The sequence below is a fragment of the Sphaeramia orbicularis genome, chromosome 9 (genome assembly GCF_902148855.1).
Source record: "Sphaeramia orbicularis chromosome 9, fSphaOr1.1, whole genome shotgun sequence".
Classification (NCBI taxonomy): domain Eukaryota; kingdom Metazoa; phylum Chordata; class Actinopteri; order Kurtiformes; family Apogonidae; genus Sphaeramia; species Sphaeramia orbicularis.
In genome coordinates this window covers 7,995,525-8,022,980 of record NC_043965.1, presented here as the reverse complement: position 1 = coordinate 8,022,980, position 27,456 = coordinate 7,995,525, and the positions used below count along the sequence as shown (strand labels likewise).

The window sequence follows — 27,456 nt, the reverse complement described above, 5'->3', positions numbered from 1 at the left end:
CTTCTTTTCCCACAGATTTCTGAGGTATTGAAGAACAATTCTAAGCATTTCATAATTTTCAAAGACATATATTAGCAAATAAATCACATCTATTCACTGCCAAAACTTCATGTCATGACTGCAGTTTTCTTTCACATCACTTGAATTACAGTATGTTGAAAGGTAATTGTGGGATTTTTACTCAATAACACCAGAAAACTATCAATTACTGCTGCTTTAATCACTGTTTTAAGAATGCTTAAAGCCCAAAAAAAGGTTTGCAATGGAAATATTGTATCTATTTTTGATAGAACATTGTGTCTTAATAGAATTATGTATTGACAGGATCATGATTGTGCCTAAAAACCTTGTGATATGATCTGTTGATACTTTTGTCCATATAGTGTAGCTTCCAAAGCAGTTATTTATTTTATTATTTATTTTTCCAGGAGGAGAATGTCTGCCTGCACTGGGCTGCTCTGTCGGGCTGTGACGACGTCGCTCAGGCTCTTCTCGAAGCCCGATGCGACCTCAACGCTGTGAATGTCCACAGAGACACGCCGTTACATGTCGCCGCCAGAGAAAACCACTTGGAGTGTGTGATGTGAGTGCAGTCCTGGGCTTTCTGAAGTGTAACTGTCTATGATATAGCTCATCTGACGTCTAACCTGAACATCGCCCTGCTTTAGGCTGTTTCTGTCTCGCGGAGCTGATGTAAACCACAGGAACAGGGAGGGGGCAACTCCTCTGGACTGCTGTGTCTACGGCTCCAAAGTGTGGATGGCGCTCAACACCAACAAGAAACTGACTGACGCCCGGAGAGGCCGAGACTGTCAGGGGGAAAGGGTGCTCAGCAGGTACAAACCACAGGTGTCAAACATACGGTTCATGGACCAAAACGGGGCTGCCAAAGCATCCACTCTTGCCCGTTGGATGAATTTGTGAAATGTAAAAATTACACTGAGATATTAACAATAAAGGCTGTTAAAATCAGGTTAGTTCAGGGGCAACATACAGACCAATATGATCTGAAGTGGGTCAGACTAACGGGGGGCACGGCGCCAATCAGGTAAATCTGACATTGATAGTGGAACAACGTTCAGAGTGCAGAATTCAAACCACAGCACTCAATACACTGAACTGACACAGAAATGAGAAGTTACACGACACATCTAACATGTAGCTCCGCCCACCTTCTCCAGCCTCACTCACTGCAAAGACCAAAGAACACCATAAAACAACATATAGAGTATTTAGAACAATAATTCCTTTTCTATACTATATACTACCACTAATTTGTCATTTCTTCCATCAATTGCCACAGTACTGTGGTAGCAAAATGCACAAAAGATTGCACTGAAGTATATGCCATATATGACCACAGTACTGTGGCAATAAGAGGGCTAATGAGTTCATGGAACAGCTTCCATGACTGGCTCTAGTACAAATGCGAACATTTGATCGGCTCTGTGGAAATAGACAAACTGATATGTCATGCCACAGTACTGTTGCAGTAGCCTTTGCCTTTTATTTTTGTCTTGTAATATTTCTTATATGTATACATTCGTTGTTGTGCTGCTACGGGAACCTTAATTTCCTGAGGGCTCTGCACAAGGGAGCAATAAAGTTGTATCTAATCTAATTTAATTGAATCCAATCTAATCTAAAAACCACAGTTTCTATACATTTTTATTTCTACATATTTTTTCTTTTTTTTTTTTTTTTTACCTGTCTGTGCTGCTTCTTTAGTTCATTTCATGCCTCATTGACTCCTGGTACTGAACTGACTAAATGCTGATCCCTGAGAACATCTGTACTTTATTTTTTGCCAGACACCCGGTGCTTCTTCTGCTCACACAGCTGAGTCTCACAGTCCAAACCCAGAGTAGAGCTTCAAGTACAGATGTGAAGATGAACTCACTCACCACATAACTCACTTCAGCTGCAGCATCAGCATCCTTCTGACTTTATGGAACAGACTTTGCTGAGACGATAGCGCTCTTTTTAGCTGCGCAGTTCATTTTTACTCTCATCTCTCTGGTTCTTCCACATACTGCTCTGCATGTCTCCTCCAGTGATGATGCTTCACATTTTATTCCTTTACAACAGTGACTTTTTCCTTGAGGATCAGGTTGAAAACAGACAAAAAAGGCCAGAAAATGTCTGAGACGTCTTGAATTGATCAGAATATATCCTGATATTTTTTCCCTAAAGGACTAATGAATAAAGTGATTAGTTCAGGGGTGTCAAACATGTGGCCCATGGGTCAAAACCGGCCCACCAGAGGGTCCAATCTGGGATGAATTTGCAAAGTGCAAAAATTACACTGAAGATATTAACAGGGAATGGTGTTGAACTCGTTTTAGTTCAGGTTCCACATACAGATTGATATGATCTTAAGTAAAATAATATCATAATAACCTACAAATAATGACAACTACAAATTTCTTTCTTGGTTTAATGTGAAAAAATAACATAACACTATGAAAATGTTTACATTTACAAACTATCCTTTAACAATAAAATGTGAATTATCAAAAGAAAGAAGAAAATTAAGTGCAATTTTTTTTTCAATATTCTGCCTGTTACTAAATGTTCATGTAACATTGTGTGTAATTTACATGTAGAAATGATAAGTTGAGGCATAATATTGTTAAAATTGAACTTATTTTTTGTTCCAGGTTATTCACTTTTTGGGAAAGGATAGTTTGTTAATGTAAATACTTTAATTAATGTTTTTTATTGCACTAAAACAAAGAGAAAAAGTTGTCATTATTTAGACGTTATGTTATTATTTTACTGAGGTCAAATCGAGCTGAATGTGGCCCCTGGAAGAAAATAAATTTGACAGCCCTGGGTTAGTTGTTGCAGTTCTATTTTATCATGAAACATAAGCTTCATTTCTTCTCCTCTTAGGGACATTTCTCGGGGGTACGAGTCAGTTCCCATCACCTGTGTTAACGGTGTGGACAGCGAACCATGCCCTGAAAACTTTAAGTACATCCCAGATAACTGTGTCACGTCCCCACTGAACATAGACAAGGACATCACTCACTTACAGGTCAGAATCCAGGAAAATCTGTGTTTTTATGTAAAGCTTGTGTGAAGTGTTCCTGTAGCTTTCTGTGTTTTTGATCCACTGGGTTTGCATTAATATGAACATGTGATCAATATCTGAAACTGGTCCTAACTCAACCCTTGACTTATTGTGTCATTCAGCACTGCAGCTGCACAGACGACTGCTCATCCAGTACCTGCATGTGTGGTCAGCTCAGTCTGAGGTGTTGGTACGACAGCGTAAGTACTCACATTGTGCACAAACACACATTTAGTTTCAGTCCTAAAAGATTCCATCACATTATTTTCTTATGCTTTACTCATCTGCAAAGGACAGCAGATGACAATGCATTTTCAAATAATATCGCTTTTACATAGAATGCAGTTCTGTATAATAGTCCTGGTTCAGTGTTATATTTGTTGGTTTAGTAAAGGTCTAATGACCACACATGCATTTGTCTCTGTATTTAGATTCGATCTGATATATGTGAAGTATGAACAGCAGCAGAAACAAATTTTTCAGGTTTAAAACAGCTTCTATAAACCAAAGTGGTCTTATTTAATGTGACTTCCTTTTTTACTTAACATGTCTTTAAGTTAACTGCAAAAAGTCATAATTCTTGTTTTTGTCCTGTATAATCACTTCCCTCAATGTATCCTCATGCAATTTCTCCCAATAATGTGTGATAGCAGCGTGTTATGTAAATTATGTGCAATAAGTTGTGCAGTAATCCACTGCAGGTCGTGCATTTCCTCTGTTCTAGCAAAAACAGTGCAATATTATTCAGTATTTAGCAAACATAAATGCACTATTTTTATAGACTCATTCACAGATACACATACTGTTAATGTTGTTGATATTATGTCTATTCTTATTTTAAGTGTATTTTTATTTTAGTCTAGTTTTAGTTCTATTATTTTACTTTGATTGATGATTTGATTGATGATATTGATTTTATATTTGTTCTATTCTTATTTTCTGGGGTATTGGTTTTTTTATTCATATTGTTTGCACTGACAGGAATAGCACTTCTAATTTTACTGCACACTCAATGACAATAAAGGCTATTCTATTCTATTCTATTCTATGTTACCCTTTTGTTCAGACAGTATGAGATGTATTGCATTCATTTTCTGATGTTTTATACCAGGTTTCATTCAACATGTCAGATGATTCTAATTGACTTTAACCTTTACAATCCATTTAGTTCGCTTTTTAAAATTTTCTCTGAGTTTTACCAGTGAAATGTTTAACACTGGTAACGTTTAGATTAAATCCAAACCCTCACAGTCAGAGCTCAAAGCTCTGGAATGATCTTCCTGAGGAAATGAGGATGTCTGAAGCAGTAAGTCTGTTTCCATGAACGTGTTTAACCTTCTAAGACCAGGCTATTAGATAAAAAAAAAAAAAAACTTTTCCGTAACCAAAGAAATTCAACTGGAACAACAACAGTACATAAAATGCAGATGTATTCCAAAGTATGTAAATTGTCGACAGAAGTTTCAGCTTATGTGCAAAGTGTTCCGTTCTGCTTCTGTAGTGAGAAAACAGAAGGAAAACCACAGTTGTTACTTAAGATTCTGTAACTTTACCTTCATGTTGCCAGGTCTGGACAGATCTCTAACAAGGACTCGTGACATGTTGCCATCTGCCGGGATAAAACTGGCACATGCATCTGCAAAGCTTTAGTCAATCAAAATCGTACCGTATTACAGGAGGTGCAGCCGGAGGGGACGGCATAGTTCCACTGAGAAGAAGTGCATTTGGTCAGATACAGCTGCACATGAGTGGAACTCTGTCAGAACTGACGTCTTATAATGAGTTCAAAATGCATCTAAAAAACTGCTGCAATAATAACTGGAGCTGCCAACATTAGACATTGTTTTGTTCCTGTCTGTCGCATTTTTTAATATGTCCAAGTGCAAAGTGTATTTTAATAATTTACTTACTTATTGTCTGATGAGTAATTAATTGTATATTTTTGTATTGCACAGTCATCTTGTACTTGTCTGTGTTTAAGTATTTTAAATTTATATATATGTATTTTTTTAAAATGTATGTTTATAACCTGTTTGATAATTTAACATCTGTCCAGTGACTGTAGATGACCAATAATCATCGGGCTAACTGGTGCATTTACAGCAATATGAATTAATGTACAGTGTCCTGTTAAAATGTTTTTTTTTTCTCCTAGTTTTTATCATTTTGTTTGAAACCGAGACAGAAAGACAGAGGAGGTAAAAGTTTGTAATGTGTTCCTCTGTTTGCGTTCAGGACGGTCGGCTGCCTCTGGACTTCTGCCAACGGGAGCCTCTGGTTCTGTTTGAGTGCAACCACGCCTGCTCCTGCTGGAGAACCTGCCGGAACCGAGTGGTACAGAACGGTCTGAGGTGACTAAGGACTCCCTTTCTTACATTTTTTTTTAGGTTTTTCTGATTTACATAAACTACAGTTAGAGCATTTGATTTAATACTTGGCGATCATCGTATTATTATATCATATTATTATTACTTACATATTTATGTTGCTCATATATTGTTGTTATGACTACTATTATTATTATTATTATTACTATATCACTTTGTTATAACTTATGTTCTGTGATTTTTAAGCTATATATATATAGTGGACACTATAATTTTATAACATAATAAGATACTTATTATTAATAGTATTTTTATTATTATTTTTTTACTACTTTGCCACTTGTCTTTACTAGTACTTTTATTCTGTGATTCTTAAACTCTATCTATCTATCTATCTGTCTGTCTGTCTGTCTGTCTGTCTGTCTGTCTGTCTGTCCGTCCGTCCGTCCATCCGTCCGTCCGTCCGTCCATCTGTCTACCTATCTACACTTATTGTGCATACTATAATATTATATTATATTTTAACATAATAAGATACTTATCATTATTATTGTTACTACTTTGCCACTTGTTTCTACTAGTTCTTTCGTATGTGCAATTGCGGTTTTTTTTTTTTCACTGCTTTTTTTTTAATAGTTTTTTTTATAGTTTATAGCTTTTTTCTTGCGGTGTGTCATAGATAGATAGATAGATAGATAGATAGACAGACTTTATTAATCCCTAGGGAAATTCAAATGTGTATGTGTGTGTATGCTCAGTGTTTGTGCTGCTTTTGGAACCTTAATTTCCTGAGGGCGCTGCCCAAAGGATCAATAAAATTCTATCTAATCAAATCTAAAAAAAAAAAAAAAAATTAGCGCTGTTTTGTTTGTAGACGAGCTCATAAAAACATTAAATCTCTTGATGTATGGTCTAAACACAGCCGGGGTAAATGCTACCTTTTTAAGCCATTAAGTCTCTGTTTGAGGTCCCAGGAGCTTGTACTAAGATAAATGATTTCCCTCTGAACAGGTTTCTAACAACTATAGGGGGTAAAACAGAGTGATCCTCTTTATCCTACATGGCTTGAGGTTTATTTTAATGATAGTGCTAATGCTGTTGATCAGTTGGAGTAGGTGGTGATGACCTAAATCTTAGTTAGTTGCCTTCATTATGCAGATTATGAAGTTGAGGTGATTTTTTTTCAATAGCCTCAGCATCATGAAAAAGGAATGTAAGCAAATTGGGAGTAAATGTAAAAGCAGCCCAAGGAAATCCTGTGGAAATGGTGTAGAGTCGCACAAAAACTGCATTAAAAAATGTACACGTAGTCAGAAAAACAAAGGTTATACTGAGGACATTAACATTTGTATTAATACCTGCACTTTTGTTTTACTGTGTTTGATATTTTTTCACTACTTCTAAACTTAAAACTGCATGAGTTCAGTTTAGTTTTTAGTCAAACACAGAGGAATCAAATTAATTTGCCAGAACTTTATTATTACACATTGACATTATTTTGATTCATATTTATTGTCATTACACATGTTCAAGTACACAGGAAGGAAATCCAATTTGCAGGAAGTGCAGAATATACAGTATTTGCAATATCTACAGTATGTTAATGTTATTTATGGACTTGGGACATTACTGGGGAGACGGCTTTTAGGGTAAAGGGCAGTAAAGGGCAGCAGGAAATACCCCCAAAAGTATGTTAAGAGCTCTGAAATCAGAGAGAAAACAAAAAATAAAGCCTTAGATTAATGTAATCATTTATACCCATGATTTTATAACAGCACAGACTCCATGAGATGAGTGATTATGCAGCTTTGATACTTGTTTTATGCTTAAGCTTGTGTTTCTTCTGATAAATACTTTACACAGATGGAATAAGTTGTATTTCCAAACCAAAATAGTGAACGTCCTGGTATCACTATGGCTTCAACAGGCTTTTTTGTGGATACTATGTACGTGTTTGTTTGAGGTACAATTGATATTGAAATCCCCTGCATTGACGCAGCAATTACATTTGACTAAAAAGTCAGCATTTTGAAGACTTTGCAACCGTAAATTCACTGATCAAGTCACAAAAAATGAAAGAAATATAGCAACAGCATTTTAGTAAGATGATATGAATCTGAGGTGCGCAGAAGGGGGCGTTATTGGAAATGTCAAAAATCACCAAGTTAACCTTAAATTGCAGTTGTTGTGGCCAGACTTGACATATGACTTTGGTAATTTGGCAAATAAAACTGCATGCTGGGGCTTTTTTTTTTTTTTTAACGTTTTCTCTGATTGATTTGGTCAAACCCACACCCAAGACCCCTAAAAATTTGACACATGTGCAAAGTTTCATGAATTTTTAAGTATATTTAACCCTTCATATACATGTAGTGTACGGTAGTAGAGTTTTGTTGTTAGAAAGGAAAAATGTTAGGATTTCTATTAGTTTTTATTAGTATAGGAGAAAAACTGAAGGCTGGCTGATGTATTTAGAATAGAATAGAATAGAATAGAATAGAATAGAATAGAATAGAATAGAATAGCCTTTATTGTCATTGAGTATGCAGTAAAATTAGAATTGCTACTCCAGTCAGTGCAAACAATATGAATAAAAAAAACAATGCACCAGAAAATAAGAATAGAGTGAATATTAAATCAATATCATCAATCAAAGTAAAATAATAGAACTAAAAGTAGACTAAAGCAGTACTTCAGAAAATAAGAATAGAGCAAAAACACTAGAACTAAAGTACAATAAAAAATCGACATTAAATATGAATAGACACAATATTAACAGTATATATTACCTATGTAACAGTATGTATATCTATGAACTCAAGTCTATATAAAAATAGCGCATTTATGTTTGGATAAATATGAAATAAATATTGCATTGCTATTGTACAACTTACTGCGTATAATTCACATTCTACAGGGCTATTGTACAGTAGAGAAATGACATATTTTTCTGCTCATTATATTCCATCCCATGTCCGTTATCCCTGTTGTGAAGTTACACAGTAAACACTGGTAATGACAGCTGAGTTAAAGTGTGCCGCACCAGGCCCACTCTGTTCCCAGAAACAGATTAGCTTTCTGAGTTGTTTTCCTGTCTTCAGTCTGTGTTTTGCTGAATCAAATCACTGTGATCTTTTGTCATATTACTGCTGTGATTGGTGCTGCCGGTCCTTCAGCCGCTGGAGGAGGTAATTGCCTTGTTTGCGGTTGTTTTGTTTCAGGGTCCGGCTGCAGCTGTACAGGACGCAGAAGATGGGCTGGGGGGTGAGGGCCATGCAGGACATCCCTCCAGGAACGTTCATTTGCGAGTGAGGACGGGCGCATTTTGAGAGAAATGAGCGAATCCAGTGTTTTACAGCGTCAAATATTGAACAGAAGCTGTGCTCTGACACGTTTCCACAGGTACGTCGGGGAGATCATCAGCGACACGGAGGCCGACAAAAGAGAGAACGACTCTTTCCTCTTCACCCTGGACAACAAGGTGATGGAATTAGTTGACATGAAAATTTAACCCTTAGCTCCTCCTCTGGCATTTAACCCATAAAGACCCAAACATCCATCACCAACCAAAACCATCTACTGATCTAAACCATTTAATACCTGTTGATCCACTAATCCTATCAATACATGTAAATAATTGGTGTAAAATGCAGTTTGTCGTCTTTTCATGGTCATCAGATATGATGACAGATGCTCCATAGTTACCATGGAAACACTGTCATCTTCTACAGCATTGATTCACCAGTAAAACCCATGGAGTTGAATCAATGACAGTGGATGGAGACACTTGTTTTATGTTCAGTTAATGATATATTTTACTGAAAAAGCTACTTTTTCTGGGGTTTTCTCTGTTTTTTGTATAATAACCCTCAACTTTAATCTGATCTTTAATGAACATCTACATGATCAGTAAATTAAATACAGGAAAATACCCGATTTATACTGATAAAGTAGAACATACAGAGGATAATATTACAAATAAATGGTGATAAATCACTTAAGAAAGGTTAGATATCGAGAAAATTTCATTTGGGAACAGGGAAAGGGAATAAATATTGGTGTTTGATGATTTTATAGTAGTTTTTTATGCATGCACATTTTTGCCATGAAGGTAATCAGAGGATAGTAAATTTGCTGAGAACATAAGGGTTAAAGATGGTGGTTTGAGTTTGCGGCAGCCAGTAGAGGGTGTTTAGGCTGAAACAGAGCAATATTTACTGAAAAATCCTTTTTTGTCCTTATCTGATACATTAGGGTGCATGCTGTCTCCTCAAAGCCCCGTCCCTCCTCTTATTCTGTATTCAGTGAAAAACACTGTGCCTCAGTGCAAATCCTGAGTGTATTTACTTATGTATTTATTCATTCATTTATGTATTAAGAGCAGTGGTGATGTTTATTATGCTGAGATGTGTCTCCCAGCACTGGACGACCTCACACAACCTGCAAACTAATAGAAGACACAAGATTTACTGTACTACTTCCACTCTGGTCTAAGACTTCCTGTAAACTTCAGGTCACGGTTCAACAAGGTCGTGTAGTTTGATCATCAGTGGATTTTAACCAGGACAAGAAGAAAGTTTAAGACCTGGGCTACGAGTTAAGATGCTCAAACAAATGTAAAATAACCTACATTTTAAAGATTTATCACTGTTTACAATAACATCTTCCTTTACATTTTGCATTTTTCAGTGAAAATCAATAATTTCTGACATTTAATTCACTGATCATGTAGACAGACATAAAAACTCAGAGTAAATTCAAAAGTTATATCAAAGCACAGAAAATTGAAGAAAAGGTGACTTTTTCAGCAAAATATATAACTAACTGAACATATAAACAGACAGTTCTCAAACCCACTGTACTGGTTTTATTAGTGAATCAAGAAAATAACAGTGTTTCCATGTTCACTACAGAGCCTCTGAACGTCCAAATGGATCATATCTGATGTGAAAAAGTGTCAAAACTGCATTTTGTGTGAAGTATGTCAATGTATGGGTAGGATTCATGGTTTCAGATGAAGAACTGGGGATTAAATGCACATTCTACTTATCAGTGCTTTTAACAGAGGAATTATAAACAGTGTTTTATAGGAGCTAATATATAGCATAAAAACTGAAATTAAAAGAAGTACAAATGTAAATTTAAAAAATAAATGAATAAATTGTCCAAAATGATTTTTATTTCACAGGATTTTAAATCAGAACCAGAATACTTTATTGATCCCAGGATGAAATTTTTGTGTGTTACAGTGGGTCCATTCAAGTATAATAAAAAATAGCAGGAAAGAAATGATCAGTACAACTAAAAAGAGGAGAAAAAAAAATGCATACATACACATTAAGACACAGTTAGAACAGCACTTTGTACAATATGTAGTAGACAATATATTATCAATCTGATAATTAAAGAAATACACATAAATAAGTGCAAAAATATTGTTTTATTAAAAATGATGTGGTTATAATGAGGAATCAAATAGTGTGATGGCAAAAGGCAGGAATGATTTTCAGTAAAAGTTAATAAATATAGAATTAAACATTGAACTAATAGTTTAAAATCTATCTGTTGACTTCTCTCAAAGCCATTATTTCTTTTTTTGATGCCTTATATCTGTTGTCTACTTCTACCAACACCACTTTTTGGTGAAATGTCCCATCAGAGCCGATTAATGGACCAAACCAGTTAATTCAGTCTCTAATTAGTTTCCTGATTCCTGCCCCTATTGTCGGGTTAAGTGAGTCACATCAGCATAATCAAAAGTCCCCCTTTATCAACCAGTCATGACATTTGTGTAACTTGTTTGACTAACATCAGAAATGTTAATCTTTTAAGCATTTTGGCGTTTTCCCCTGGTATGACACGCTGATTTTCATGTGAACCTGAAGAAAACAGCCCTTCAGATTTGAGTTTGGAAGCTGATGCTGCAGCAGAAGCCAGTAGGAAGAAGAACCTGGAGAATCAATATGACTGTTCTGGTCTTGGTCTTGGCAGGTCGGGGACGTACACTGTATCGATTCCAGACTCTTTGGCAACGTCGGCCGCTTCATCAACCATCTGTGCGAGCCCAACCTGCTGCCGGTGAAGGTGTTCACCATGCACCAGGACCTACGCTTCCCACGCATCGCCTTCTTCTCCAGCAGATCCATCAAAGCCGGAGACCAGATCGGGTGAGTAGAGTAAAAAAGATCCTCCTCCTGCTCAAAACCAAATACAAAAAGCTCCAGGCCTGTTTAGCTGCTGTTAAGCGCTCCTCCTGTTCCTAAACTCAGCAAAAATAGAAATACTGGTTATTAGACCAGCAAGGCCAGTGGTTCTGAACTGGTCTGGATTCAGGACCCACTATCAGCCCTCAATGACAAGACAAGACCCAAATTTATACAAGTTAAACTTCTCAAATTTATTTAAGAAAAAGATGGTGTGTTTTGAACTTGGGATAAAACAGAATATTACTAGTTTAATGATGAACCAAACTGACCAGTAGGTAGTGATGCCAAATATGGAAATACTAGCACGTTGATCTGTGGGGAACTACGGGTCATTGTGTTCCTGTTTTTAATTTAATTTCCCATCATGCAGCGAGGTAGCGTGCTTCCCATCAACCATCATGGGCAACGCAACTTGATTGAAAGGCAGTGTTTTTCAACCTTGTGGTCGGGACCCCACATGGGGTCACCTGGAATTCAAATGGGGTCGCCTGAAATTTCTAGTAATTGATAAAAATAAAAAAAAACTTGGTAATAAAAAATATCTGGTGAGTTGACAGAGACAATCACAATATGTAAAAGACATGACAAACTGTGAGTCTGAAACTGAAGCACTGTGGTTCTGTTTATCTGTCAAATGTTCATTGTGGTCGGTTTCAGATGCTGCAGCTCTTTCATAATTCATAGTTTGAGTTCTTGTTTGTTCAGTATTAATTGTCAGCCTTGTAAATCCAAGCTGGATTGACTGTACATATCCTGACCAAGGAAAGTCAAATTCTCCCTTTGTGCAGTAATCTACACCTGGCTTTACTGCCTCCGTCCATAATAATATACATTATATATACTAAATGTCGTCTAAAATTAACCTTTATTTGTGACATAGTATAGAAAACTATTACATGATCAAAAACAAATTAATTTTAGCAAAAAAAAAAAAGTCTCCGTTTTGAATGTCTGGTGTCACTAAAAATTTGTGTTGTTAAAATGGGGTCACGAGCCAAAAAAAGTTGGGAACCACTGTTGTAAGGCTGTTGTATTCCAGAATAACTAAAATCTCCCAAAATATTGGTCCTATCAACTTGCCAAGATGTTTAATGTAGAGATGAGACTATTCCTTAACTGTAGATGCCAAATTGGCCAGTTAAAAACATCTCAATTTCTCAGAAGTTGTGCAGATACAGACACACAGACACTCTTACACCTTCCAGTATTATGATATAGATTCCCTTTAACACTAAATCAGGTACATTTTAACCACAACCAAAATGTGCACTCAGTTAAAAATTAAAAGTGCTTTCAGTCACTAATTCAAGCATTAAACACACTGTGTTTTTCATCCAATGTAGGTAAAACCATATCTGATGTAGTCGTTGTCATACCTGAGTTTCTCCATGATATGAATACAAACTTTAGGGTCTTCTTTAATGCTGTGAAATGTCTGGTGTTAATTAGCATTACAGCACATTACCGCCACCTACTGTTGGGGAGTGTGAATGGGGTGGAAGTCTACAAATTATACTTCTTCCTACTCCTTTTTGAGTGCTGGAAATTTTGTTTGTCTGTATGGGATTGTTGTTTGTTACCTAATAATTTTATGTGCTTGAAATAAAACTAAACTAACATAAAGTCGAGGTCTGCCGTTTGGAGAAAGTTTGGAAAAAGTTTGGAATTTGTATTTGGATAAAGAGCAAGCACGCTGTTTCTTGTTGTGTTGTAAAGCACTTTGATGGAAAGCACTATATAAATAAAATCTATTATTATTATTATTATTATTATTATTTAAAGAAAGCCAGTATAACTGACTGAAGGCTCGGTTTTTCCTCCTGACAGGTTCGACTACGGCGATCACTACTGGAGGGTGAAGAGCAAGTATTTCACCTGCCAGTGCGGATCTGTGAAGTGTCGCCACGCCTCCACCAGCAGATAGAAACCTCACTGTCATTTCTACTTGTGTGTCAGGAAATGCAGAAACATCACAGAACCAAAACTCACAGCAGAGTAACAGCGCAACACTGTCATTTCAATTTTAGAACAATAATTTTACCATAGACACTGTTCAAATCTGGGATCTAACTTATTCTTAATACACGTAATCAGGTTACTAAAGGACACTGCATCATGAAACACTACCTGAGGGGTTAAAAGAGCAAACTGTCAGGTTAAAAAATACCACAACATGTTTTAATACTGTGTGTTTCATAATCTAGAGAATCATGTTTGTGAGTCGTGTTGTTGGTAGTTTAATCTCTTTTATGAATGTGCTTTTTTTCTACATGTCAATTAAATGATTAAACACTTTTTAAAAAATGTTGTTTCCAACTAGTGTTTCTTTCATTTTCTTTATATTCCATGCTTACATGTTGGACTCAGATCTAAATATTTAACTCCCAAAGGTCCAGAGAAATGTTCCAAACCTCTGTTGCTCTTGTGTTTATTCTGTTTTTCGATCAGTCTGTGATTTAGAAAAAAATCCAGTGTTTCATCTGGTTCTTTTAAGTCTATATTTTACATTTTTTGTCTGAGAATGGATCACTGAACTGAAATTAAATCTAAAAATGACTGTGAACACTAAAGAAAGTCACTGTTTTTTTACAATGTGAATTGATGCCCATCATTTAAATACTGTGTTTTTCAGGTTATTAATTCATATATAATTAACTGACCATGTACACGTGTCTGAAAGAGAATTATATTATCAACTGAACTTATGAAAACAGTCAAACATATCTGCATAAATTATTCAACGGATAAGTTTATACTGTGTAAAAGTCTTATTCTACCTTTATCTGGTTTGATTTTCAGGTTTAAAATGAGCGAACATATCTATTTCTCATTCTCTTCTCTTCAGATATAACAAGAAAATACTTGTTGAAAAGGTTAAAGTCACTATTTAGTGTGACCTTTGACCCCCTGACAAGAAGCAGCACAAACAATTAGAAACATCTGACATGTTGAGTGAACCCTGGTATAAAACATCAGAAAATTAATGCAATGAATCTAATATTGTCTGAGCTAAAGGGTTAGAGACTTGTTAAATGCAAAGTTAGGTCATGCTAAATTTGACCACTTTATACAAGCTTTTTTATTTATTTATTATTTAGCACATTTTAATCTCTGACGTAGATCATTTTTTCCTTTATAATAATAATAAATAGAACATCTCTCATGTATTTTTTTTTTTTTTTTTTGTAAAGTCTTTCTGCTGATTTTAGATTCCTCCACACTGTAAGTAACTTTAAAATGTTCAGTACATTCTACTAATTTGTAGACGTAGTTGAAAGTATGAAAAAGTTTAAGTTGAATGGATTTAAATCACTAAGTTTTAGTCATGACCACACCTTTTTATCTCCACGGAGTTGTGAGGGGCCACCATTGGGCAGTTGCATCTTTTGCTCCAAATCACAAACTGAGCTGCAGTTGAGATTTAATCTCTGAAGTCAGCTTGATGTGTCTGGGACTTTGTACATCTAGTTGTTTGTGGGAAAGTTTATTTTGTGTATTTTTACAATTTACCATTTCAATAGTTGATTTTATGTTTTAGTGGGGGAGAAGGGGCTACTTCTAACTACGTCCTGCATGTTTTAGATATTTCCCTCCTCCATCACACCTGGAAGCCATTCCATCATTATCAGGCTTCTGCAGAGCTTGATGATGAGCGGATCATGAATTGAACCAGGTGGAAAACCAGCTTTAAGTCTGAAATGGGATTTCAAATAATTATGCTACTGCTCCAGGTATCAGGTGGTTAGTTTTTCATGTTGCACTTTTCAAAAAGCGTGTTGCTGTTTGTCTTTTATGTCTTATGACATTGGTACTGATATCATGGGTTGTTGATCCAGTTGTTGTCATTTCATTGTTCGAAATGTGTTATTTTGTCGACCAGGTCAGTTTAATTAAAACAGAAGAATAGCCAGCATATCAATCCATATTGTTGATATTTTGATGTCATTTATTGCAATTCAGTTGTTTAAGCAGTAGAAGTGCTATTGTGAAAGAGCTGAGAAAATGTTGGTGCAAGACCTTTTCATGTTTTATGTGAAATATGTTCTCAGGAGCTACTGATTTAAGGTTGTTTGTTAAAGCATGGACCTTCCAACCTGATTTTAAGTAGGGCTAAGAATTCATTCACTAGACCGGGGGTGGCCAACCGTGGTCCTGGAGAGCCACAATCCAGCATGTTTTAGATGTTTCCCTCTTCCAACACACCTGACGGTCGTTATCAGGCTCCTGCAGAGCTTCATGATAGGCTTATCATTTGAATCAGGTGTGTTTGAAGAGGGATACATCTGAAACATGCAGGATAGTGGCTCTCCAGGACCAGGGCTGGCCACCCCTGCACTAGACAGAAAAATGCTATCGCACAGAGAGAAAGGTTGGAAACATCTGGTTATGTAGCCAAGACATTATGTTCCATGACTTTCATGTTGTAGTTAAAACTTCTACAGCAAAAAGAAAAAGTGTCATTTTGGTGTTTTTTTTTCTTTTTTTTTTTTTTTTGTGTTTTTTTTGTGTGTTTTTTTCTGTTGTTGTTTATTGAAATTAATACTGCATGTGATTTTGAATTAAATGAACTTGTCATAAACTCAATATATTAAGCTTAATAATTCTACAAAGCAATTTATATTGCAAAACATTTTAATTTAAACCAACTTGGAACTGAGTACAATGAACTGATGGTATTAAGCCTAATGATTATACAAAGCAATTGACATTGTGACAAATTTTAAGTTAAATTAATTTGGAATTTAGTGTGTTGTACTTAAAATAGCAATTCCACTCAAATCAGGCATTTAAGTTTAATACACTCAAGTTTTCATTACTCATTACTTAAATTTTTTAAGGCAACCACTTTCCTCAGATTTTTTAAAGTAAACTCAACTTATCCAGTCTTACAGTGCAAAAGGGTTAAAGACATGTTTAAATGCAAAGGGAGATCACACTAAACATGACCAATTTACTTTATAGAAGCTGTTTTTTGATTTGGCATATTTACACCACTGAGGTAGATCATTTGTAAAAAGGGTTAGGGTTAGAGTTAATTGTAGAGTTAATTTTGATGCACATATTTCCTGTATTTTTTGTTGTGTCTGAAGGAAAGTTTAATTTTAACCTTTTCTCATTTATAATAATAATAATAATAACAATAATAATAATAATAACAAATGGTTCCATTTTAGTAAAGTGTGTAAGATTGTAAAGTCTTGTAAAGTCTGTTTTTCTGCTGATTTTAGATTCCTGTAGTTAAATGTAGAGTTAATTTTAATGCACATATTTCCTGTATTTTTTGTTGTTGTTAATTTTATTATTATTATTATTATTATTATTATTATTATTATTATTATTATTATTATTATTAACAATGAATAGTTCAATTTAATTAAAGTGTGTAAGATTTAGCACAAAGCAAATAATTTCTAAAAAAAAAAATAAAATAAAAAAAGGTGAGAACCTTCGTGTATTTTTATTTTTTATTTTTATTTTTTGTGAAGTCTGTTTTTCCGCTTGTTTTTGCTTCCTCCACTTGTGGGTTTTACAGGAAATCCACCTCCTGTGTGAGTGTGGATGCTTTTATTTTCCAGGTGCTCGTGCCAGAGGTCTCTGCATCACCCCGGTTAACTTCACTCTGGTGTGGCGCGCTCTCCTCCCTGTTGCTATGGAAACAGGGCTGGTCCAGGTGGAGCCACTGGCTGGCGTCTCCTCGGTCACGTGGGGGCTCGCGGATGAGAAGCAGTGGACAAAGTGATGTTTCTACATTCACGTTAACGCCGACTTCATGGAAACAACCTGCTCTACCGGGATTTGGCGCTCCTCAGCCCGTTAACAGCGGCCGAACCGGTCCGCGGAGGAGTCACTAAGTGCGGAACCGGGCTTTTTTTTTTTTTTTTTTTTTTTTCCTTTTTATTTCTTTTTTTTTAACATTTTTTTTTTTTTTTGGAAGGAGGTGAACGCTGAGGTTTGCGGACGTGTTGTGAATCGTCGCTGTGATTTATTATTATTATTTATTATTTATTTATTTAATTTTTCCTGCAGTCTTTTGTGTGTGAAACTGTCTGGTGTCTGTCGGTGTTTTCTTTTTTTTTCTTTTTCTTTTTTTTTTTTGGAGCATGGACTTGTAGCGTTGACGCCAGTAGATTTCAGCTCCCCGGAGGAGCAGGAGGAGGAGGAAGAAGAAGAAGAAGAAGAGGAGGAGGAGGAACACCCAAGAAAAATGATGCATCATGGAATTTGAAAATCTAAACTTTACGCAACAATTTCATGTCGGGGAGAGTCCAGGCATGGACACACGCACAGGGGAGGAGGACACCCACTGATGCTGAGGACAAACACTGACTCCCCTCCTCTTGTTTTGTTGTGAATGTTCGACTCTTTTCTCCGTGGACGAAACACGCACCTAAAGGACCTGGGGGACGGGACGACAGTGTGTGTTGTGATGCTTCTTCTCCATTTGTGTTCTGCTGTCAGTTTTGGTTTCCCCAGCAGGATCAGCTCTACCTTAGAATGGCTCGCTTTGAAGACGAACTGTCCAGAGGCTTCGGGGGCAGCTGTCCTGCGGGCCCGGCCAGAGGGGCCAGCCGGCCACCGGGGCCTCCGGGGGGCCAGAGGATGTTCAAGCAGCAGACGCCTGCCCAGAGAGCCCGGACCATGGCCATTTACAACCCCATCCCAGTCAAACAGAACTGCCTCACCGCAAACCGCTCTCTGTTCATCTTCAGTGAGGATAATATCATACGGAAATATGCCAAAAAGATCACCGAATGGCCATATCCTTTCAGCCGAATCCGCCTCAGATGTTTAAGTCTCACATCCCCTAATATTTAGACACGTAGGGTACATGACATGCTCTGAACAGAACGCATCCTGCAATTCGGCGACTTAATAATCACTGAAATGCACAACTTCCACAGTTGGTTCTCCTGTTGGGTGCACACATTTAAATGCAGAGGATCGTTTCTATTCGGTATGTAGCCTGCGTATGTCTATAAGCAGGGTTTACACTTAAAGAGCCAGGTTTCCAATGCGCTGATACTGAGAATGACATGTTGCATTGGTGCTTCATAGTATTTCACAGACAGATCCTCCTTTAGATGATGATATGAAAGTAAAACCTTTGAATCTGTGCATGCATTTTTTTTTTTTTTTTGTATTTTTGTGTTTGTGATTTATATTGCAAATGCCTGGATTTGAAGTTGTTTTGCAGACTTTGTGGGGTTGTGCTGGTTGTTGTGAGTCTGTCAGGTGATGCTTTGTGTTGTTTTCTGGTGGAGCTGTCCAGGGTGCTGAACCCCGAGCAAATGGAAGGCAAAGGCGGTGGCAATCTGCATGGGTGTGACACCAAACAAACAAGCTAGAGAGCAAAAAAAAAGAATAGAAAAAGCAGAAGGCAGGGTACAGGTTTCATGTCAGCTGCTTTGATTTTTGATCCATTGAGTGATTATATGTGATGTTGCCACCTGTTGAGTCACCACCAAACTAATTCCTCAATGTTGGAGAATCTGGATACTTCCTGCAGCAAAGTCACTCCTGAAACCCTTAATGTCGCAATTAATTCACATTAAACTGTAATGGTGTACATTATTTAACTTGCTGCTTGATTACCTCCAGTGCTGACTAAACATTTATCAAGCTTTTATGTCGCAGTGCATTATAAGCCCTTTATCCTGATGCAGAGCATTTACGGCAGCGCTGCAGGATGATCCATTGTGGTCCTGAGCAGCTGGAGGACCAGTGAATTGGTCAGCTCATTCTCCTGAGGATACCCCCGCCCCACCCCTTACAGAGCTCAGAAAACCCCTGGGATTTTTTTTTTATAGTTGCAATAACATGTTAATGGCTGTAACTGCATTTGTGAAGGATTAACACCAGCAATCAACAACTAATTCCATCATTCACCAAATATTTGATGTGAATTTCTCTATTTTTTTTTTTTTTTGCAGTGATTTAATAATGTGTTTACATGTGTGAAGTCCTTCCTTAACCCTTTCCACTCCATTTGAGTACATGATCCTGGCCACTATTATAGCAAACTGCATCGTGCTGGCCTTGGAGCAACACCTACCGGCCTTAGACAAAACCCCGATGTCAGAACGTTTGGTAAGTAACCACATGGAGTTTTTCATTTCTGATTCAACAGGTTGTTCTTACTGTAAAAAAAAACAAAAAAAAACCCAAAACAAAAACAACCAAAAAAACAGAAACTTGCTTTGCTTCTGTCTGCTGTGTTTCATTTGTGAAGACCTTCTCTAGACCAAAGACTCAAGACACGTTGCAACTTGCAGCTACTTCCAGTACAACGTTCTGAAAGCAATGCAGCGAGATGAGATGTACGGTTTCCATAGCAACGCCTCTCTGTACTTCCGTTCTAGCTGCAGGCTTTTTTCAGGCTGGTTATAATTTGTAGTGTCTTAAAATATGAATGATGGTAGTGATAGCTATAGAGTTACTTGCTACAGCTGCATTTCATGTATTGATGAAATGGCAAAGGGTGGAAAATGTCTTTGGCCGTTTCTCGGGGCAGTTCTGTTAGAAGTTGGTGTATACGGAGAGATAACGCTATCAAAGCACGATTTAATGAAGAGATCGGCTGATAATGACCTCATGCTTCTTGACAAAAGGTGAACTGCACCTCATGGATCCCAATAAAAGCATGCAACAAAACGATATGGCTCAACAGTCGATCAAAAAAATGATATAAATCACAATGTGATACAGTTGTAGCGGCTGTAGTTTAGAAAAGTAGTAAAAAAACACAACATACCATTATATATGAAGTATTGTGGTGCTACAGAGATGTCCTGGTCTACAAATCCAGTCCTTATAGCCTCCTGAGACCCAGTAAAAGTAAAAAAATGTTGTCTTTTTGCATTAAATAATTGCCCTGAATGAAAACAGCATAATGCAACAGTTTTTTCCACATTGTTTTTTTTTTGTTAAAGGAGTGATATTTTGCTCTTTTAAATGGAATTGTGCATTTCAAATTCAAACTTTATGAACTGTTAGGGTCCCCAAATACACAAATAAATGTACCAAAGACTAATAAAAGTATGGTTTAGCAAAATGTGATCCCTTTAAGGAAATAAAGCTGTGAAACTCTTGTCCCATACAGTGGACAAAATGCATTTATGGGTCTCAGGAGGAGATTGTATGGGAATGTGCTAGTTTTTCTATGGAGCCAAATTTCTCAATATTTCAGAAAATGAAACACAAAAATTAGCAATCTCTTAAAATTATGGCCCATATTCCTATCAAAGTATCTGTCAAATTAGAGTTCGGACAGTTGTATCATGATTGAAAGTATTCTGTGTTTCTCTCTGACTCATATCACAGTTTTTTTCATATTACTCAACCCTGCTGTAACACTACATACTGATTTTTGTCATGAGTTTTTGTTCTGATGAGTATTTTCATCGTCATCGTGATGTCCACATGGATGATAATCACAACAGCTTGAATCATAATGAATAAGAAGACCATTGTCAGTCATTTTAGGCTTAATTTATTGGATATTATTCAGATTTTGCAGGCAGTTGGTTTTTTTGGTGCTACTCCTGTGCAAAGTGGCCCCAGGTTGAAGGAATTTGAAGAAAACATGGTGGACTGGTTGTTTTCAGCTGCAGATGGGCTGCTGCAGTCGAGCACAGACTCCTCCGGTCACTGTGTTCATGCGTTTGAGAAACTAATCGTCTTGAAGACATCGGGGACAATTCTCAAATGATGGTGGATTCATTACTTTCTGAATGTGTTCTTTTTTGTGGATGACTCTGAATAGATAGCAGCCCCCTTCACAGTGCTGCGGGAAGCCGTCTTTGATCACCCCCCCACCCCATCCCTCCGCCTGCATGTGCATCATTACCTCAGGTTACCCCTGCTGCGCCCTCCCCCCACCACTGCTCTCTTGTTAAGTCTTCCCATTACAGAAGCGAGCGCTGTGAGCCCCTCTGTCCAATCAAAGCGCCGGTGGTGGAAGGGCAGGGCTGTTTTTAAGAATGAAATGTCACTCCCTGAGGCGAGGAGCCTCCCAGCTGCCCGTGTTCATTGATCCGCTCCCTGAGAATGTTGAAACCCATTCTGACAGACGCACCACAGAGTTCACCATGATCCCGAGCCATCAGAGCCATCATCAGGGCTTTGACACTGCATTATAAAAGCTCTATAGTGGTAGTGTTAGTACAGGAGTGTACAACACATTTAATCCATAAGGACCCAGAGTTACTTTTGTGGCAGTTCCCAAATGAATTTTTTTCTATATTTAGTCTTCCTTAAATGATTTTTCACCATTTATTGTAGTATTGTCTTCTGTATTTTGTGTTTTTTCAATGAAAATCAGGTATATTCCTACATTTAATTTACTAATCATGTGGATGTTCATAAAAGCTCAGATTAAAGTTGAGGGTTATTATATACCAAAAACAGAAAACTGAAGAAAACGTGACTTTTTCAACAAAATCTATCAATAACTGAACATAAACCCAGTGCGTCCATCCACTGTCATTGATCCAACTCCATCGGTTTTACTGGTGAATCAATGTTGTAGATGATGACGGTGTTTCCATGGTATCTACAAAGCCTCTGAACATTCAAATGGGTCATATCTGATGACCATGAAAAGATGAAGAACTGTATTTTACACCAATTAATTACATGTATTGATAGGATTAATGGAACAACAGGGATTAAACAGGTAGAGGTGTGTCCAGATCTGGTCCAGACAGGAAGCAATAGTAGTGGGGATGGACAGACATCACCTCATCCACTACTATGGAGCGATTGTCAAGTACTACCGTAATGTGTCAATTTCACCTTAAATAACACCACTTATTATTATCGAGCAGAGTGAAGTTAGTTCTGTTCTTGAAACCAGTTCCGAGACGCACAAATGGAACTAGTTTCATTTACAGAACTTGGAACCAAGCTGTGCTCCAAGCTCCAATGTTAAATGTAACTGGGACTGTTGGTGCAAAATAAGTTTTGTAGGTGCATTTTTAAAAAGAAATATATATTTTTGGTTTATAGAACTTCTCTTGGGCTTACAATACTTCACGTATGTTTACAATGGCCTCATCTTGACACCATACAGTTACACTTTATCTACTAAGAATAAATCCCATGCACTTCCTGAGAAGAGGTAAACATATTTTATTCCAACTTTATGGGCAACGATGCTTGTACATCTTCAAGCACAAGGAAAGTGACGTGATTCTATCAGTGGAAATGAATGTGATTTAACCCTTTTGTGGTGTTCATATTTTTGTTATTCAGCCAGTGTTCATGGGTGTGGTAGACCCGCTGCATTTGCGGTGTTTTAATTCAACATCAAATAATTTTATGTGAAAATACTCAACAGAAGTTTACTTCATCCCAATTACAAACAATATGGAAAGTATTTATGTTTAATATTTGCCTTTTGCCTTTGCTAGATTGCATTTATGAATCAAAGTGCTCCTCGTTTTTATTTATTTATTTATTTTTTTAATAAAATGTAATATAATCAATATATGAGAGGGAAAAACTCATTAAAAAATAATTACTTATCAAAACAGGTCCCACAGACCTAAACACCATTCAAGGGTTAATCGCAAAACTGTGAAATTATCAAACTCCTTTATTCATTTTTATATTGCTGCCTAAGAAGTACGTCTATTTAACTGTAAGTGTAGGACGTTAAGTATATTTCCTGTGAAGTGTAGAACAGGTGTCTTACTGTTACTGACGAGTGAATCTCAGCTTTTTATTGTCTCATCCAGATGGAAGTGTGTTTCCTCATGAATCCTCTGTACTTCACTGACTTCCCTCTCCTCTGCTTTTTCCCTACAGGACGACACAGAGCCCTACTTTATTGGAATATTTTGTTTCGAGGCCGGTATCAAGATCATCGCCCTGGGCTTTGCCTTTCACAAAGGCTCGTACCTGCGTAATGGCTGGAATGTAATGGACTTTGTGGTGGTCCTAACGGGGTGAGTACCACCGGCCCTAATGGCTTATACAGCTGCTAACTGACACAGCTGATGGTCGGCAGCGATTAATGAGGGAGGGGGAGTGCTGCTGTGTGTGTGTGTGTGTGTGTGTGTGTGTGCGCTTCTTGTGTTTCTAATGACCAGTAAAGCCAAGCCCTTCCAGATGGCAGTGTGCGTCCTCACTCTGTGAATAAACAGAGTATTGATAAGGTGGTGTTGTCTGGATTAAACACAGAAACCAAAGCAATGAGTGTGTAGTTTAGGTTTAGGTGTTTAGAGCAGGTGTTTATTCAGTCGTACACACACGGCTGAAGCTATGATGTTATTTGAATTAATCGGAGTATTTTAATTGTATATGTTGTAGACAGATCCTGTTGCTCTGTCCACACTAAGATTTAAGATTCAAGAATGTTTACTGTCATTTTGTGTACACATAACAAAATTTGGATAGAGTGCAAACTTAAATAAATATATGAAAAATATTGTCGCTGTCAGGCGGAAACCATTTTTAGTCTTTATGTCCCTCTTCTTGAAGGAATCCTTTAGTAGTTTGGGTGGGGTAGGAGTGAGTCTTGCCCACCATCTTTTAGAAAATCACATTGGGCTACTTTGCTTTAATGTGCTTTAATATGCACTTTTTTCTTTGGGGAAAAAGCATATCCTGGGGGCTCGTCCGGGATATGCTACACAAAATCCTTTATCCCCTCTGCAATAATCACCCCGAATAACCAAAAATGAACACTTTGCTGTTTTTAAGTGCCCCCTTCCTCATTTTTAGCATGATTGCACTTGAATGTTGTTTTAAACTGTTTGTTTAAATGTTTGGTTTTAGTTTTTTTTTTTTTTTTTTTATATGAGCCTGTCAAAGAAGAATTGTAAAAGAACAATAAAATCTATCTATCTATCTATCTATCTATCTATCTATCTATCTATCTATCTATCTATCTATCTATCTATCTATCTATCTATCTATCTATCTATCTATCTATCTATCTATCTATCTATCTATCTATCTATCTATCTATCTATCTATCTCTATCTATCTATATCTCTCTATCTATCTAAAGTTTAATGGGAGATTTTTCTTCCTCGGTGAGATGTGAAGAAAGTAGATGGTTAGTTGCATTAGATAATTATTATTTACAGTCAGAGCATGAAAAATATTTTAGAAATTTAGAGGTAGAACATTTAAAATCATAGTCATGCATAAAAAAACAAAAAAATGAATTGATGTTGAGAGAAATGAAGTAAAAACCATCTTTGAGGTGATAAAACTATAAATGAGCAAAATCCATTTAAATATTTGCAAACAGTAACAAATCTCCGCAAACATTAGTTGCATGAACAAACCCTTATTGTGGCTTCCCTTCTGCTTATAAACAGATAATCATATTCTTTAATTGTGAAATGTGCCAAAAGTGACATATAGACAGCCAGTCGTTCAACATGTGTGTTGTACGGTTACACCATTGAGACAACAACAACAACAAAAACGATGTGGAGTTTGACAATCAGTGCAGATGGCGAGGGAGTTTGGGATTTAAAACAAGCACAGACCAGCATACCAGAATGACACTTTATTTATTTATTTATTCCGTCCTGACTGATGGTAAACAAACAACTTGACTTTCATAGGTGATAAATATAAACTCAAATGGTTAAATTCTAAGTAAAGAGGTTAAATTCATGTTCTGTATTAACTAAAATGGCGCAATACTTCAGCTGTATTCCTCGACCCGATGCCAAATAAATAAAGAACCCCATTTTCTAAGTTAGCAGAGCCCAAAATAAGCTGTCGAAATCCTTGAAATTGTTTGATCCACAGCCAGAAACACCCCCAAAATAACAAATGAAAGCTGCACAGCATGATTTATTATGTGTAACTGATGTGAAGTAGTACTGCTGCTGTTCATATCCTGCTGGGTTGTTGTCCGTCCATTTGTTTGGTCTGTTGATATAATGTTGTAAAAGGCGATGGTGTTGCATGAGTAAGTGAGGATGTGGAGGAGGTCCTTACGTAGATGGGTGTGTTGGCGGTCGGTGCTGTTACGCTGGTGTAACTCCCCCGGTGGCGGCTGCTCCCACCGTGGGACATCTCCGGCCCCTCTTACATAACAACACTGAGATTTATTTAACCGTCTACTGGGGCCTGCAGGAACCTCTCTGCAACAAACAGAGCCTCCGCCAATTCCCAAACTCCTCATCAACGCCCCCGCCCCTCCCATCCGAAGCCACTGGAAGCCACGGAGCTTCTCTGTCTGTTGGATGGAAAAGAAGGGGAAGCAGCGTGTGGAAAATGTAATAAATGCCGCACACCGGAATGAGCCTGGTTTAACTGGGATGTAATGGATCTGAATGTGTGTGTATGTACAGTACACATGAGGAGTCACCCCAACCAGACCACATGATAAAGACCAGACAATGTGAATATGTTGCATTGTGAGTAGAAACTTTACAATCATTCACCTTGAGCACAATAGTCCAGGGGTGTCAAACTCATTTTAGTTTAGGGGCCATATACAGCCCAATTTAATCTAAAGTGGGTCAGACCAGTCAAATAATAGGCATTTTAACCAAGAAATAATAACTGTTTTAGAGTGAAAAACAAGTAAAATTCCATTTGGAAAATGGAAATAACCTGAACTACCATGTACAATCTGAATTGTATTCAGAAAAATAAGTGCAGTTTCAACAATATTATGTCTCACCTTATTATTAACACAACTTAGAGATCATAGTTGATCTACAAATGCACAAAACATTTAGTAAGAGGCGGAATATAATTAAAATTACACTTTTTTTCTTTACAAATTTCAGGCTGTTCATATTTCTTCAGGTTTTTCTCATTTTATTGTGAAAAATGTAAATATTTTCATAATGTAATTTTACTTTTTCCACATTAAACCAAGGAGAAAAGTTGGAGTTGTCATTACTTATAAGTTATTAAGCTATTATTGTTTTTGGTTCAGTTTGTTTGTTTCTTTGTTTGTTAACACTTTAGCAGCAAAACTATTGGTTCAGTTCATACCACATTGGGTTCATAGATTGCCAGTGACCCAGAATAGATCTGATTACATTTTGGGAACAGTAGGTCAAAGTTAAAATTTTAAATTAATTTTTAAATTCTTTTTTTTTTCCTATTTGCTTACAAACGGCAAAATTTCACATGTCTGTAGCAGCAAAACCATTGGTTGAATTCATACCAAATTGGGTTTATAGATTGCCAGTGACCCACAATAGATGTAGTTACATTTTGGGAAAAAGTAGGTTAAAGTTAAATTTTTTTTTATTAATTTTTAAAATCTTTTTTTCTTCTCCCATTTACTTATAATGGCCAAAAGTTCAGATGTCTATAAAAGTGTCAATTTTGTTTCAGTTTACTTCAGACTTGGCACATATATAGAGGCAATTGATATGCTGATATCACCACATATATAGCCATGATGACATCAGCTGGATCGATCCCAAAATAAGCTACAATTATGTGCGAAGGGTGGGGTTTCTTGTGCCTGGAACCACTTGTTTTACTTGAGATCATGAACTAAAATGAATTCGACACCCTTGATGTTTAATGTTGTCAGTGTCAAAATCATCTTACGGTCCAGACTGAACCATTTGGAAGGCCGGTTTCTGTCCACGGGCCAAATACTTGACACCCCTGTAATAGTGAATGTGCCTGGTGGTTTTAACTGGACTACTGATTCAACGTCATTAGTTTAGTATTTGGAATATACAGGGGTTGGACAAAATAATGGAAACACCTTAAAAAATCAACAAAATATAATTTAATATGGTGTAGGTCCGCCTTTTGTGGCAATTACAGCCTCAATTCTCCGAGGTATTGATTCATACAACTTGTGAATTGTTTCCAAAGGAATTTTAAGCCATTCTTCAGTTAG

General features: G+C 36.9%; 2 protein-coding genes across 3 annotated transcripts in view; both read left to right on the top strand.

The window, feature by feature from the left end:
• ehmt1a (euchromatic histone-lysine N-methyltransferase 1a) overlaps positions 1-13,907 on the top strand; it is a 37,329-nt gene extending 23,422 nt beyond the window's left edge. For both annotated transcript variants that reach the window (XM_030143712.1, XM_030143713.1), the window contains exons 15-23: positions 429-583; positions 669-836; positions 2,896-3,040; positions 3,199-3,276; positions 5,312-5,427; positions 8,625-8,711; positions 8,806-8,884; positions 11,395-11,570; positions 13,437-13,907. In XM_030143712.1, the coding sequence (XP_029999572.1) occupies positions 429-583; positions 669-836; positions 2,896-3,040; positions 3,199-3,276; positions 5,312-5,427; positions 8,625-8,711; positions 8,806-8,884; positions 11,395-11,570; positions 13,437-13,533 (1,101 nt within the window). In that variant the 3' untranslated portion in view covers positions 13,534-13,907. The remainder of the gene's footprint in view (positions 1-428; positions 584-668; positions 837-2,895; positions 3,041-3,198; positions 3,277-5,311; positions 5,428-8,624; positions 8,712-8,805; positions 8,885-11,394; positions 11,571-13,436) is intronic.
• Positions 13,908-17,711: 3,804 nt separating this feature from the next.
• cacna1ba (calcium channel, voltage-dependent, N type, alpha 1B subunit, a) overlaps positions 17,712-27,456 on the top strand; it is a 243,832-nt gene continuing 234,087 nt past the window's right edge. Inside the window, exons 1-3 of the mRNA XM_030143711.1 lie at positions 17,712-18,367; positions 19,592-19,697; positions 23,418-23,557. Coding sequence (XP_029999571.1) covers positions 18,105-18,367; positions 19,592-19,697; positions 23,418-23,557 — 509 coding nt within the window. The 5' untranslated portion in view covers positions 17,712-18,104. The remainder of the gene's footprint in view (positions 18,368-19,591; positions 19,698-23,417; positions 23,558-27,456) is intronic.